A 15729-nucleotide genomic window follows, 5' to 3' on the forward strand; every position below is an offset into this window, starting at 1 on the left:
TCTGGACCTCTGTTGTGTGCAGGAACTGGCTCTGCAGCCCAGCTCACTCAGAGCCTAACCTTACGCTAAGACACCTGGGTTTTGGCCACCACCAGCCACAGGGGTTGGCTGGACTGCATTATGCTCCCTGCAGCATCACAGTGTGAAAACTCCTTGATCTTTTTAATGAGGCCCAAAACACACTAAAGGAGTTGGACTTTCCTGGTGCATCTGGTTCTGCAAAGGGCACCAAGGAAGCATCCTACCTCGGTATCAGCCTATTGGGGCCACCAATGCAAAAGCATCCTTGAGAAAAGTAAGTGTCAATAAGAAAACAGATAGATATACACATTTTCATTATCCATTCAAGCTGTTTTTATTTGTTGACCTCAGAGTCCTTTGTTGACACAGTGACTCACAAATAAGATTTTTTGAGGCCTTTTCTGAGGAAACATCTTGCTATTTGAACAGTCATCCGTGACTCTAGGTGCAGCAAGCCAACAGGGCCAGGCATGGGCGGCCTGAGCCAGGGTACGCAATGCTCCCAAGCTGGGCTCAGAAGGACAGGAGGAGAGAGCTAGTGTCTGGGCAGCTAAGGTGGGTTTCCTACAGGAAGTCACTAGGGGCTGCTACGCAGAGTAGCTTCTCATCTTCCTGAAGTCCAGAGACTGGAAACACTTTGCAAAAGAGGTCCCCCAACCCGAGTGTGAGGACAACCTATGGGGCTGGCCTTAGTTGGCATAAAGATGTCTCCAGGTGGTCGACACCAAAATGTTCTGATCCCAGGTTGGCTGAGAAATGTTGCAGGTACACCTCTGCCTTCTAGGAAACGCTATATCCTCCCACCCCTAACTCCCTACCTGCCTGGAGCAGCAAACTGTACTGGGGCCTCAGGGAAGGGAATAGAGGGTGATCCTGGGCTCCAAATAGTGTCTGGATGGCTCACATGAGCCTGCTTTTTCAGTTCCCACCCCAGCTGCAGCTAACCCTCCTCTGCATCCCCTGCCAAACAGTTCAGGGAAGGCAAGCACATAGGCTAGAGGGAGACCCAGGTCCCCAAGACTCAAAGCTTCTCTCACCCGTGACCCAGCCACACCCACCCAACTCCCCTTGCTCCCCAGAACTAGGAAGGTACTGGTTTCTTGCCAGTCCTCCTCTAAGCTGTGCTTGTCTGATCTTTGAGTTCCTATTAATACACAAGCAATATGGTCAGTGTCCTGGTGGCAACTGCCTCACTCCTGTTCACCTCCCCAGAAAAGACTAATAGGGAGAGAAGAGTGGACAGAAGCAAAAGAGCCCTCTTCCTTCTCCACCAGAGCCACCCCTGTCTACTCCCTGCAAGTCCGCCATTCAACAAATACTTCAGCACCTGCTGCTTGCCAGGCACTAGGCTGCAGAGATGAGTAAGTGCAGTGCGTGTCCTCAGGAAGCTCAGGGGCGGGAATGGGAAGAGGGGATCACAAGCAAGCCAACAATCACAATGCAGGGTGGCCAGTGCTGTGATGGGCACTGCAGGGGTCCCTGAAGGTGAGATCTCTAAGTCTTGCTCTCTAGGAGGAGCAAGAGTAGCAGGAAGAAGAAGGGGGTGGGCCTAGACAAAAGGCAGTCTCTGAAATAGAGGCCATATATTCTGGAACCTGCCAGTGTTTTGAAGGAGGTGGGGGTTACTTTCCCACGGTGGCGTTTGGGCCTTGCTGGAGGCTGCAGGCATCTGGGTAGAGAAGTAAACTGGCTTCAGCAGGGTTTGCTTCTAGGAAGTTGGTTCTGGCTGCAGTAAGCTTGGAGGCAGGCCCAGCTTCCAGGCAGGGCTTTGCCCCTTACCAGCTGTGTGTTCCTGGGCAAGTCATTTCCCCCTCTGAACCTCAGTGTCCACATTTGTGAAATGCAGATAGCAGTTGTGAGGACCAAGATAAATATTTATAGAAAGCACCTGGAACATAACAGGCACAGAGGGACAGCGGGAGGCTGTGAAGCTGCCCCTGCCACTGGGTCTGGGTCTTCCCGCCTCCTCTTTTGGCTCCCCTGTGACCTCAGAACTTCTTGACCATTGTTTATCAGGGAAAGATCACAGGGAGAGGCTAAGAAAGCAGCCAGGAAGAAGCCTGGGTGGGACAGGGTTGGGAGGGAAGAAGCATGGGTACACTCTCCGTGCTCCAGGAGGAGCCAGGGTAGAGGTCAGGGCCTCAGCCCAGGAGAGTCCTGGGGGTGGGGGTGGGGTGGGGGAGGCGGGGAGAATGGGCTACTCACCAATTCCTGTCCCTGAGCTAAGCTCGCTGGGTGGTCCTATGCCATCCCTGACCTAGAGGGAAATGCCAGACCTAAGGATTGTGTGCCGAGGGAGGGGATGTGTAAGCAACCTGGCTGTCCAGGTTGGAGGAGCCAGCAGGCTGTCCTGAGCCTCACCCAGAGCTCCTTAACCCTCGTGCTGTGTTCCACCGGGCCCCACGGAGCTGGCCAGCCTCAGCATTTGCCCATGGAGGCCCTGGGTCCTGGGGATGTCCGCACCTCCCCAGCCTCATCCACTCACAGCTTGGATCTGCGGCGGCTGTCTGCACGCGCTGACTCGGCCTACAGCTCCTTCTCCGCGGCCTCTGGGGGTCCCGAGCCACACACGCCGTCGCCTGGGACCGGCGTCCTTCCTTACCTCGACTGGGAGTACGTGCGCGTGGTGTGGGGCGGCCCGGCCCCCGCCGCGCCCGCCGCTGTCCTGCACACATCCCCGCAGCCCCGGCCCGCAGCCGCGGTACGTAGTGGGCCGCGACCCCCAGAAGTCCAGGGGACCCCCGGGCCGCTCAGCCGGCAGACCACCCCGCTGCTGTACGCGCTGACCGCGGAGGCGGAGGCTGCAGCGCGGGCCGCCGAGCCACCCAGCCCCCCGGCCTCAGGGGCCGCCTACCGCCAGCGGCTGCGGGGAGCGCAGCGGCGAGGGCTCCGGGAGACGTCCTTCCAGCGCAAGCAGCTCCGCATGAGCCCGCCAGCCCGCCGGCGGCCCTCCGCACCCGCACGGCCCCCGGCGGCGCACCCGCGCTCCGCACCGCTCAGCCACCCTGGCGGGGAAGTGGAATCGGCGCGCTCTGGGGCTTCCGCGCCACAAACTGGTGGGCGCGGAGACCTCTCCAAGCAGCAGCGGAAGTGGTGTTTCTCTGAGCCAGGGAGGCTGGATCACGTGGGTTGGGGCGGTGGTGGGTTGGTCGGGGAAGGCGGCGGCGAGGCCTGCTCCAGCTCTTGCCGTCCCAGGCCCCAGGAGCATCAGGGGTCCCAGGAGCATGGAGTACTGGCCGAGTTCGAAGGTTTGTCTGAGCCCCAGACCCTTGGCATAGAAGACCCAGATCCTGGGTCCTTAAAGCTCAGTGCTGCCTACAGGCCTCGCAGTCAGAGTCGAAGCCCTTTAGGTGAAGTCTTGGCTCCCTGGGGAGGACCAGGAGAGGGCATGCCCATTATCCAGGTATGGAAGATAGAGGGTGCAGCAGGCTTGGGGTGGGGAGCATCTGGGAGACTGAAAACTTGAGCCACATTTCATCCGTTTGCCATTCCCCCAGGCTGTTCCCCAAGGAGCAGAAACCCCCAGACCATTGTTTAAGACCACACTTTGCAGGTGAGAGAGAGAGAGAGACCACTCGGGGGGCTGAAAACTGGGAGGCAGCTTTCATAGCTCTTGCCCAGCAGGAAAGGAGAGGGCTTCCCACCTACCCTCAGTTTGAGCTTCCTTACTGTCTTTTGCAAACTACATCCCCTACTCCCCTCACAACACCCTATTGTCTCTGGTGCAGCACCAAGAGCTTCCTTCCTGGTCACTGTGGTCAGTATGGGGTCCCTGCTTCCAGAGTCCTGAATCAGAAGGAAGCCGCAGTGGCATGTCCTGCAGAGGGCCTCCAGAGCAGTCCTGCGTGTGTGCAGAGGGTCTCCGAGATCTATATGGTGTCTGCCTGGCTCCCATCCCTTCCTGATAATGAAGTTTTCCTGGAAGAAGCCCCGCTGGTCAGGATGAGGTCACTTCCAGACTCTCATGTGCCCCCAGGGCTCCCAACCAAGTGAGTTCCCTCTTGCTTCCAAGCAGAGTGAGACCTTCCCTTTCCACATGTCTACATAATGCCTGAAGGGCAGGGAACTCTCTCCTAGGTGAAGCCTGGGAACCCAGGTGGGCTGGGTGGGGGCAGGTGGCCCTTGGAAGCCTCCACTTCTCTTGGCCAGAGCTTTTTCTAATTCAATGTCTCTTCCACTTCCAGTGTACATGCCTCTGACCAGCAGTATGGAGCTGGCTTGGGCTACGAGCTGACCATGCTACAGTCCCCCAAGAGTACTCCCTCAATGAGCATCCAGAGATGGAAGCGATAGATGACTGCTGGCAGGGGATAGATGGTTCTGTGGGTGTGTACAGGTCCTGCTATAGGCCCCCAGGAACTGCAAATGGTGACATCCCAACCTTTGACCCCACTGGACTGCTAACTACTGACCCCCACACAGCTGCAGAGAATGAGCCTTTCAAATCTTTCCCAGTTGATACCCTGGGACCTCCAGGCAATGATTCCCCAGAGACTCCCTCCCACATTGCCCTAGCTTGGGGCACTGGCCAGCCTGGTTCCAGGTCAACATGGTCCAGTCCACACCTCGAGGAACTGGTTCAGGAGCTGGCCAGACTAGATCCCTCTCTGAGTGACACTATTAACTCCTATCCCAGCCCAGAGCCACCTGTGGGGCTTCTGGATGGGCTGATTCCTTTAACTGAGGTCAGAGGTGCAATGAGGCCAGACTGTGGGGAGACTGGAGAGGAGGCTGCTGGTCCTTCCGAGTCAGGGTGAGTGAGGGGGTCACCAGGGACTCGGGATTGTCCCTGCAGTCTGGGGCAGGACAACCCAGGGAGCTCTGGCCTTGTCCCCAGCTATCTCTTTAGCTCCACCCAGCTCCTGCCAACCTCTCAGGAGGAGACAAGGCCTGAAAACCTTAGTACCCACCCTGTGCCTGACCAACCATGTGGCCAGGGTCTCCCTGAGCCAAATAACAGCATCCAAGTCAAGAAACTGAGTGTGGAAGGGCTGCTGGATGCTGGGTGGGGCAAGAGCCCAGAGTCTGTGTAAGTCTGGGCCCTGGCCCCAGCTTTAAGTACCCCGGTTCTCCCTGCAGGTGGAGCTAGCTCACCTCCTCCAAAAGATGCTGCAGGTCCTTCAGGCTGAGCAGGAACAGCTGCAGGGGGCGGCCCAGGAGTGGGCCAGGCGTGGGGCTGCTCTGGAGGCTGCAGTGGGCCAGGCCTGTGCACCCCATGAGCTAGAGCGGTTCAGCGGGTTCATGGCTGACCTAGAGCAGGTGCTTGGCCTCCTTCTGCTGCTTGGCAGTCGCCTGGACCGCGTGCGCGGTGCCCTGGCTCGGGCTGGTGCAGACTGTGACCCTGATGAACAAGTAACTAGTTCCGGCTAGGGGTTAGAGGGTGGTGATGGGCCTGCCGTCTCTGGCTGGCACCCTCGGCCCACTCACAGTGCCCTCTCCCTGTGGCTCCAGGCCTCTCTCCTGCAGCGACTGGGGCTCCTGGTGTGGCAGCAGGAAGATGCCAAGGAGCTGAAGAGGCACGTGGCACGGTGCGAGCTGGCCCTGCGGGAGGTGCTGATGCAGGCCCTGTCAGCTGCAGAGCTGCACGCCTACAGTGCCCTGCTGGCGGGCAAGGCCGCGGTCCTGGCCCAGCAGCGCAGCCTGGACGAGCGGGTCCGACTCCTTCAGGATCAACTGGACGCCGTCAGGAGCAACCTTGGCCATCCTCCCCCACCCCGCAGGCCAACCTGGCCCCCAGGAACCCGCCCTTCCGATAAACCTCCCCTCTCCCCAGCTCCCCTCACCTAGTTACAGGCCGTGGGGGCGGGGTGGGGGTGGGGAGCATGGCGCCTGCCTCTTACCAACGTGACTGGGACAGCCCCCGGTTTCCTGGCTCTTTTCCCTTGGGGAAGGAGAAGACCCAGGCCGGGCCTTCCCAGAATGCTTCTTCCAGGTGTTCTCCTGTGGCTCCACCTGGGTCCTATGGATTATTTGGTAATTAATTTATGGATTTAAAAACTAGTATTTCCCCTTTTTGTGATGAGAGGCCTGGTCAGGGTTGGTTGGAGGGAAAGAAGGCAGAGTTGTATTTCAATTTAAGTTGCAAAATGACCTTTTCTTCTCTCAGTAATGATGTGAAAAAATCTGAAGCTATCTTGTTTACAAACTATAGATCCGCACCGGGCCTGCCTAGAGCAGAAGAGGGACGGCAGTTGCTAGGAAGACTGGAGAGAAAAGGCCTGAAGACAGGAGGAATCGGGGGGATGCTGGGCCCTCAACGCTACTGCCCCCATGCCCCAATTCCTAACTGTTTCAGTGACTGTCACACAACAGAAGCCTAGGCCTGGCTGGCTGAGTCCAGTTCTCCTTTGCTGTTTTTACCCAAGCCCACAGTCCCACAGTGGAAGTAGGGTACTGCTTCCCTTCAAGACTCCAGGGATAGAGAATAGGTTCAGTTACTTTGCTGCCTAATAACCCTGACAAATGTCCAGTACACTTGGATTTTCCAGTACATTCCAAAGTTCCAGTACATTCATTCCAAGACCCAGAAAGAACTTTCTTCCTCTTTCAATTATGTTATGAAAACAGAGTTTATCCAACTCTCCTTTGGAAACCCCACTGGTCCCCCAGGCTTGAGGAGGCAGTTGGGGGTGGGGAGCTGAAGCTCAGGCTTAGGGGACTTGGAGGCCTACCATGCAGGGGATGAGAACCCGGAGAGGCAGCTCCACTTGTGTGCTAGAGATGCTGATCTGGGGACAGGCTAGGGTTGGGAGTCGGGAATTAGGGGCTGGAGTGGTATAAACGTAAGACTCATACTCTCCTTTATTTGTGCATCAGCCCTGTGTACACAGAATCAATGTTAAGTTCTCAAATATGCATGTGAAAATCTGCTTTAGTGTTTGTAGCTGCAAGTCTAGGGACAAGAACGTTGTTCATGCAAATGTTCAGTGTATTTTTGGAAGTCGGTCACATTAAAAGGCATGTGTATGTGTATTTAAAGCCAACTGACCCCAAAATGAGAAATCTCTTGCTTCTGGGTTTGTTTTCTGAAATGTATTGTCAGTAAATGCAACTGGTTGGGAATTTAAAATGGTCGTATTCATACCCAAAGCATTAGTTCTAACAGTGGGACTATTGAGCACAGAACAATGCTCACATTGTTCCTTTTTATGGAAAACATATGGGGCTTCTGCTGAGGCAGTTGCAGGTTCTAACATTATGCTTTGCTTCTCTCCTTTGAACACTGTGGGTGGGGCCTCCCCTCCAAGGCCCTCATCCTGGCTGGGCAGCTCACTCGGAGACCTGATCTGGATAGAATTTATTCTTATTTCTGCTTTTTGCCCTGTACAGCCCCCCTTTGCATTCAACCATTGTGATATTTTTAGAAACACACTTAACATGGTCTTTTAGGCCAGTGAAAATTGCATACATCAGACAAAGTACCCCCAGTACAGGATGAGCATGGGGAGCAGTTGTCCCACTGAACTGCACTTTGGTTCTGGAGGTGGGGGGTGGTTCCATGGGGAAATAAGAGGCCTCTGTGGTGGTCCCAGCCAGACTGGGAAAACCCCAAAATTAGGGCCATACCTCCTGTGCCCGTCCTTCCATTGTGCCTCTGCCTTCTCTTGCCCCACTTGTCTCCTTTCCACACTCCTTTAGAGAGCAAGAATGAGCTCTCCGTCGTTCTGTATTGGCACCACAACCAGAATTGTAAGGGCACCGGAAGCCAGGGGAATGCCACCCCCCAGGACACTGCCAGCAGAGGGCACTGTTCTCGTTGCGATGAAAACTACCCACGTTTTCCTGCCGCCACCCCAGCTCCCGGGCCCAGTGGGCTAGCTAGCCTCAGGGACCTGGGCTTGCCCAGGTGAGCAGGGCCTCTGTTGGGCCTGAAGGCTGGGGCCGAGCCTTTTTGCCCTGTCGGAAAGAAACTCGGCCAGCCAGGTTTTTTTTGCTGTCTCGCTTTTCTTTGCCACTGGGTTTTCACTGGAAAGCTGTTGGTTAATAACTGGGGAAGACGGCGGTGTTGATGTACCAAACCAGTATGAAAAAGAGCGTTACTTAGTTCTCCAGGATGGAAAAGAGGGTTTTGCGGTCCCCGCTGGGGTCTCTGCCCCCTCCTCCTTCGGCCGTGGGCGCCCTGCCCTCCGCGGCGCCTCCGGGCTTTAGGAAGCGCTGGCTTCGCTGGGGCTCGTTGCTGGGCAACAGGCAGCCCGGCTGCTGCCCCCGCCTCTCGCCTCAGCCCGCCCCCGCTGCTCTCCCTAATTTGGATTTAATTAGTGCGCTTTTCCCCTTCAGACTGTGCATGGGAAACTGCATAGGGAAGCAGTGTTGCGCGGTGACCCAAACCCGCGTGTCCTGTCTTCAGGAGGCTGCTCTGCACACCACAGCCCTCCGCGGGCGGCTGGCGTGAACCCCAGAGATCCTCGCAGGAACAGACCGCGGTGCCATTCCTCACATGCCAGTCAGAAGCTTTGGAGGAAATTTAGGTCAAATGTGGCTGAGGACCGCGGAGAGACGAGGTGAAAGCGGAATGGGGTATGGGGTGCTGGGAGGGCAGCAGTTGCTGTAAGGCAAGCCTCTCGGCGACCCCGTCGGTTACTCTCGCAGCCTGGCTACAGTTTAGACCGTCACGATGGGTGTTGGTTGTCTGGCGTTTAGATCAGCACCAGCTTGATAACTCTCATTCGGCCTCCAGACCCTGCCTCCCAGTCTCTGTCTCAGGCTCTCTGCCTGTCATTTCTCTCACTACCTCTTCGTTCATTCTTCCCACCTGCAGAAACTCCTGAGCTCCCTTTGCTTCAAGTCCAGAGGTTTGGCAGTTCTGGGACGGTGAGGCCAGGACAAAGAGGTTCAAGGCAAAAAGCTATCTGGAGAGCAACAGCGAGTCTATTTATGAAACCATGTTAAAAGGTCAAATAATTTCTTCCAGGTAAAGGCCAAAACAGAGGGAGACTGTGGGGCCTGAGTGGGCTCAGCTTTATAACTGTTGAGAGATGCTTTTGATTCAGGGGTTTACGCCTGGAAGGTAGGGACACTAGAGGACTTTGCATTAAGAAAGACATTGTTATATCTATTTTAACTAAAGAGATAGCACATAAAGAATATGGGGTAACTTCCCTTTTGTGGGAATATTTTTTTCCCAGCAGACCCCATTGTTCTTTATGAATACAAATACTAACATGGTAAAAGAATGGTGATCATGTAAAGCAGGGCCACAGATCAGCTGTTTGGCCTTGGGATGCAGCCAGACACCCCTTGGGAACAACTCAGCCCCCTTGGTATTTCAGGATGGTATATTGCAGTTCACAAAGAAGTCTGCTGCCTCACTCCCTGTGCTCCTCCCTCCCCACTGCCTGTGGGATGGGCACTGCCAGGGAGATGGGGCTTGGAGAATTGGATAACTTGTGAAAGGTAACTAAGTGAGCAAAGAGCTGAGATGAGACCACCTTGCTTTTCTGCAATAGGACAATGTAGTGGAAAAGAGCACCGGGATGCCATCTCGACTGACAGTTAATAGCCGTGAGACCTGGACAAGTTAATTCCGATTTTTCTAGGCTTCAATTTCCTCACTCTATAATTAAGATACTAACAGTACACACCTTGTAAGATCGTGATTGATAACTGCCAAGTGTTTAGAACTGTGCCTGGCACTTAATAAACACAGGTCACATATGTATTACCCAAGCAATCCCTGGTCTCCATTAGGTAAGAGAGCTGTGCTCAAGAACCACCTCCAGCCTCCTTTACAGGAAATGGAGAACTTTATTAAAAGCCTGCTCTGGATATGACTCATACACATCTGCATCAATGATCAACTTCTCCCCTACTAAAAGAAGTAATTCTCTTCCTTGTGACAGTTCCAACCACCTAAACTGCCTTGTCTTGTAGACGACTATTTTTTTGTCAGTTGTGGAAAATACCCTTCTAAATTAACTGTAGTTTCCTAGTGATTTACCTTATAGTTTCAGAAAGTCTTGGCCTGTAAGGAAGAAGCAGTGGTTTCTAACACCTGAGTTTTACTCTTACTGATCCTAAACTCTCGCCAAATGTTGTACTTTACTTGGCTGAAGTACATCCTTCTCAAATACAAAGCTTCTTCTGGAAGGTGAAGTAAGTCTGCTGTGATTTCAATGTGCAATAAATAAGAATTATTGTTATTACGAATTTGCTAGTTTAGATTTTGTCTTTCTTAAGACAGATCATCCCTTGTTTGTGACATTGATTCCCCGCAGTCAAACCTCTCTTTTACCATGGGAAATCGCTAGTACCTTATTCTGTCTTCTAGACCTTCAGCTCCTCAAGGTTGCTGTAATTATTGCCTCCCACAATTTTTCTGCAGAGGCAGAAGATCTCATTTGCATTTTAAAACAATTTACGCAGTTTAGTAGAATTCCAGGCAAGGAAGGAGGAAAGGGTCAGATTAGGACCTACCTACATTTATCTACAGTTTTTGGCTACCATATCTGTATGTGGTTGACCCTTTCATTTTGCAGAGCAATCCAAACATTCTCAATAATAGAATGCTTGAAAAAAAGCAGAAGAAGAATGAGGAGAAAAGGAAGAAATTAAGTAGATGAAAAGAAAAAAACTACGAAAAAAACAGTAGTAAGAGCTATAAAATACTTAAGGGAAATAAATCATCACACAAGCAGGAACAAAATGTGAGACTATTTCATTACTTAAATCGAATATTTAATTAAAATCTTAAATTAAATTTAAATCTGATGTATGTATAGATAGCAGCGGAGCCCCACTGCCCTGTGCAACACAAATCATTTGATGTAACTAATGACATGCAAACACGATTTGCAAAAGTAGAGCATTACCCCAATATAAAGAAGGTTGATTGATCAATTAGATTCCACACCTTTAAAACAGAAAAAGAGCCATTCTAATTGAACGTGGGAAATCTGGGCAAGACCTACAAACATTCTCAATTACAGACAGGAGTAAAGGTCCAGAAAAGTTAAGCCGCCACTCTAAGGTCACTGTGCAAAGAAATTCTACAGTTGCTATTTTGGAATAAGTTGTTTGCCTTCAGATGGTTTTTAAAGTGGTTAGCACATAATTTTTACTTGTACAGAACTTTCTTATAAAATGGTTGCTTAAGTGTATCCATTATTATTTAACCAGTTTTTTTGTGTTTTTTTTTCTGTAATATTATGACATTGTTTTTCCTTTGAATATTCACCTAATGCAGTGAAAAGCTCAGCCTGATTTGAAAACCACAGATTCAGAAACATGGCACAATGGTGCAATTCACAAATAAATTGTACTTAAAAAAATTAAAATATTCATGCCAAATCAAAGTAGCCACCCACTAGTGCCAAAGATATTTATATTTCACCGTAAAGACAACCACAAATTAAAAGTATTTGCCAAAATGTCCCTTTTTCTTTCCTTGTTAAATCACCTTACTCCCAAGATGTACTTGTTTCCTACAATTTAGCATTCACAGTACAACTGAAATTAAGTACGTTCACAATGGTCACATTCTGTGTTCAAGACTCCCTATCGAGAGCCTTGATTGCCTAAAATGAGGTAGATAAACATTTAAGGGTTTTGTTGATTGGGACCAAATACCTTTAGATCTTGATCATCTATTTCTTTAAAATAGAATTCCAAAATATTTAACAAAAGATTGAAAATTTCTTAGCATTTTGCTTAACAGTGGAAAAATATAATTTCAAAAGGTTATTATGAAAATTGTTTTACCTCATTTCAATTGAAAAACTGGATAAAAGCATCAAATTACAAAAACCATTACGTATCTTAAAGCTGACAATCCAACATCAGTCAACATTTCAAAAGACCCTTGCTGCAATTCTGGCTTGGGAGTCTTTTAGAGGCAGAGGCATTGGTTGGTGAACTCACTCAGGGGCCCCTTAACCTTTCATCCTAAATGCCAAGCCTTCAGAGTTCAAGCCTGATTTCTGGAATTCTTCATAGTGAGGCTCTCCCTGAGATCTTGGATCTCATCTCTGGAGAGAGGAGGGCAAGCTTCACACAGAAGCTAGAAGCATAGGCCCACCTGGGTAAAACAGGCTGCAGTGGACAAAGCTGGAAACAGGACAGAGCCACACGTGGCTGGGGCGCCGGCTTGGGCAGGCTTACATCATGAGGGGCAGGCCCGGTTAGATCTTCCAAGCAGTAGCCCCAAGGACCGTCAGGCTGTAGGGGGGAGGCTGGGCATTAGACCGGCAAGGGGCCCCGCAGTGGGCCGACGAGAGATTTCTGAAAAGGCCGGCAAGCCACTGCGAGTCTTTGACTTTTTACGAGGAGCTATGGGTGAGGCACCCAAGAACTTGCTGAGGGAGCCCGACTTCCTGAGGCCTCGAGCCAGGTCCTGGAGCATCAGGTCGTCGGCCAGGACACCCAGAAACGCGCTGGTGGTGGAACTGAGGATAGTGGCTGCCACCTGCACTGGACGCCGCGCCGCAAGACTGCCACTACCTCCAGCGGTGGCGTCGGGTTCGGTAAAGTCTCGCAGACCAGGGTCGCCGAGTAGGCGACGCAGCGCATACGAGGCGCCGGACCGCAGGTACTGGTAGGCGCGCCGCCCACTGTGATCACGCACGTGCACCTGCGCACCCAGGCGCACCACCAGCAGCACCGCGGTGTCCTCGTGGCCGTGCAGTGCCGCCAGGTGCAGTGGCGTGTAGCCGCCGTGTGAACGCGCGTTCACGTCGATTGGCGCGCCCCCACGCCGCGCGACCTCCACCAGCTGCAGCGCCATCTCGCGGTCGCCGCTCTTGGCGGCCCAATGCAGGGCCGTGAAGCCAGACATGAAGTCGCGCTTGGCCGCCAGGCCGCTGTCGCGCAGCAGCAACCCGTGCAGCTGGTGAGTCCAGCGGCCACTGGCCGTCCGCACCAGCCACTCGTGCTCGGCCGGCTCTAGGGGCACGGGGGACGGCGGCGGCGCAGCGGGTACTTCCTCCGTGTCGGGGCTCAGCAGGCGCGGGCCGGCGCGCGACAGGCGCCTCAGGTGCGGGGAGCGGCCCGCACCGAGGCCGAGGCCCAGGCCGGACTCCTCTACGGAGAGCCTCCGAAGCAGCAGCGGGGAGCTCCGCGGGCTCGGCTCCTCCGACAGCTGTCGGCGCAGGCCCTGCTCCTCCGCCCGGACCCGGAGCGCGGCGGGGCCCGGGACGCAGCGCACGGGCAACATGCAGGGCTTCGGCGGCGCGCGCGGACGGGGTGGTGGAGGCCCTCTTGTCTCCCCACACCCAGGTTCCGGGTCTGACGCCTCCGGGTGGGACAAGGCCGCCGCCGACAGTGCCCTAGACGGTGGGGACACATCTGCAGGGAGTTCCTCGGAGGGCTGGACTAGCTCAAAGGCTGGAATCCGAGCGCCCGAGGGCCCCCCTGACTGCTGTGCTGCGCCAGACAACAGCGCCCCAGTCGGCTGAGCGGGCTCGGAGGCCAGAGGCCGGCGGGCGTCCGGTGGCTGCGATGGCAGGGCTGGGTCCTCGGGTGGCTCCACGGACCGCTGTGCCGAGGCCAGTGCTGGAGCCTCTGCGGCAGCGGCCTCCCCCGGTGAGGAGGAAGCGAGCTTCGACGGCGCGGCTGCTGGCGCGGAGGTGCTGGGGACGCAGGAGGGCAGGGGTTCTGGTCCCTCGCGGGGCCGCGGCTTCTTCCGCAGCACCACGAACTTAACGCCGTCGAACTCCCTCACCACGGCCACGTCGTTGACAAACTGCTTGAAGCTGTCCCTGCGGGCGGCGCGGCCGCGCGGGTCGCCCGCATCCAGCAGCGGCTTGAAGCGGCTCAGCAGCTCCGAGTTGCGCACCTTTCCGCCGTGCTCCTGCAGGAAGCCCAGCACCGCCGCCTGGCTCACCCCGGCCGCCGCAGCGGCCGCGGCCGCGGCCAGGGCCATGGTCAGCGAGCGCCGTGCGGGGGAGCCGGGGCCGTCGCCTCCCACCGGCCCTCGGGTCCCGGCTGCTGGGCCAGGTGGGCGTCGCGGCGCCGGAGCAGGATTCCGGAAGTCGCATCAGCCTGGGCCAGGCTCACCGGGGCCGGACGGGCGTGTCCCCGATGCTGGACCTTGGTCGCGCCCGCGCCGCGGAGTCCAGGTGTCTCCTGGAGAAAGGCGCTGGGGGCGGTGGCGCGCGCCCACCCCCGCCTCCCCTCTGGGCCCCCAGGCTTCGGGGTAGGTCTCTGCCTCTTTATTCTGTCCAGTGGGCGCCGGGCTCCATCCCCCGCGCGCGGTGCTCGCCTTACAGGTGACAACTGCCACCAGGGCTGCGGAGGGAGTGGGGGGAGCGGAAATTCTCTCCGCCGCCCTCCCCCAAACCCGGGAATTAAAGGCGCAGCGCTGTGCTTCAGCTCTGCTCCCGGTTGCTAGGTGGGTGGGTGTGTTCCTCGGGGATGCGCAGTCAACAGGCGAGGCAAGGACTTTTATTCCTTGAAGGAATATTTAACCACAGTATACCGGGCGATTATTTAAAAGCAATCATTTACTTCAGAACCATCAATATCAATACCTTTGCAGTGATCGATTGCTGCAAATTGTATGAAGCCGTTTTTCTGTTTGAAACGCAAAGATAATTAGCTGTGCTTGGCAACGCATGCTACCCGAGGTTTAGGAGAGACTTACAAAGCAATTTTTTCATGATTAAAATAATGTATTTTAACATCGAATTTTAGGAATAGAGCCACAGGGAAACAAAAACGATAATAAAGGAAACATATCACTTGAAATCACCACTACCATTTTGAATTTTTTTCTTCTCTCCCATCATACATGAATATACATGCTTATAATGTAAAGAAAGAAAGCAAAGTTGGAATTACACCGTTTTAAAAACTTATTTAATCCACAAATACTTGTTGAGCATCTGGTTTTGTGCCAGTACCTTTTCAGGATATGATACAACAGTTAGCAAGACAGATAAAAACCCCTGACCTAGTGGAGTTCACATGGAAGGGGGAGCAGAAATAATACGGCGAATCTGAAAACTGTATAATGTGCTAGATAAATACTATGGGAAAAAATAAAGCAGAGTAAAGCAGAGGAGGAGCCGGTTGCAATTTTGAACCCTGTGTTCATTGTGAAGGTCACAGTTAAGCAAGGGCTTGAAGAGATCAGGGAGTTAGGCAGCTGGGTCGGAGAAGCTTTTACACCCAAAGGAACGGCCAGAGCTGAGGTGGGGTCAATTTCTTAATTTAGAGACACAATACTACAAATATATAAACAGAGGCACCCCGTGTCTTTAAAGAGACTAAGACTGCAGTCAAAATTCCACACTTGAATCCTAGCTTTACTTTGAGCTACTTTTTTGAGACTCTATGCCTCAGTTTCCTGATCTATAAAAGGGGAATGATAATAACAGTACTTACCTAATCAGGTTGTTGTGAGATTCAGTGGGAAAATAAACACAAAACACTTAGCACAATGCTTGGCCCACAGTAAACATTCAAATTATCATTAGTAGTATAGTCACTACTATTGTTATTACTCATTGAAAAAAAAAAAGAACAGTAAAATGTGAAAGATCTCGCTTTCCTCAGAGGCAGTTTTTGTTTTCAGTCCTGTTTCCAAAATGCATGAGTCTACTTTTTGTTCCTTCTGTTTTGCTTTGTTTTTATTCCACAAATAAGTGACATGATATGGTACTTGTCTGTCTTTTCCTGGCTTATATCACTGAGCATAATACTCTTTAGATCAATCCATATTGTTGCAAATGGCAGGATTTATTTTCTTTTATGGCTGAATAATATTTCATTGTT

At 53.2% G+C, this 15729-nt stretch overlaps 2 protein-coding genes and 1 long non-coding RNA gene across 3 annotated transcripts in view; 2 read left to right on the forward strand and 1 right to left on the reverse strand.

Moving 5' to 3' along the window:
- Positions 1-1797: 1797 nt before the first annotated feature.
- LOC140846089 (protein Shroom1-like) lies at positions 1798-7084 on the forward strand. The gene is given in 9 exon segments (XM_073221517.1): positions 1798-3424; positions 3519-3574; positions 3804-4010; positions 4206-4243; positions 4246-4774; positions 4859-5003; positions 5107-5373; positions 5473-5994; positions 6173-7084. Coding segments are annotated over 8 exon segments (2679 nt in total). The 5' UTR covers positions 1798-2323; the 3' UTR covers positions 5809-5994; positions 6173-7084.
- Positions 7085-8308: 1224 nt separating this feature from the next.
- LOC140846075 (uncharacterized) overlaps positions 8309-15729 on the forward strand; it is a 41344-nt gene continuing 33923 nt past the window's right edge. Inside the window, exon 1 of the long non-coding RNA XR_012124960.1 lies at positions 8309-8522. This is a non-coding gene — a long non-coding RNA (uncharacterized lncRNA). The remainder of the gene's footprint in view (positions 8523-15729) is intronic.
- On the reverse strand, positions 10674-14592 carry LOC140846074 (ankyrin repeat domain-containing protein SOWAHA-like). The gene has a single exon (XM_073221487.1). It carries the CDS (start codon positions 13874-13876, stop codon positions 12170-12172), a length of 1707 nt encoding a protein of 568 aa, XP_073077588.1. The 5' UTR covers positions 13877-14592; the 3' UTR covers positions 10674-12169.

This window comes from Manis javanica, chromosome 14 (genome assembly GCF_040802235.1).
Source record: "Manis javanica isolate MJ-LG chromosome 14, MJ_LKY, whole genome shotgun sequence".
NCBI lineage: Eukaryota > Metazoa > Chordata > Mammalia > Pholidota > Manidae > Manis > Manis javanica.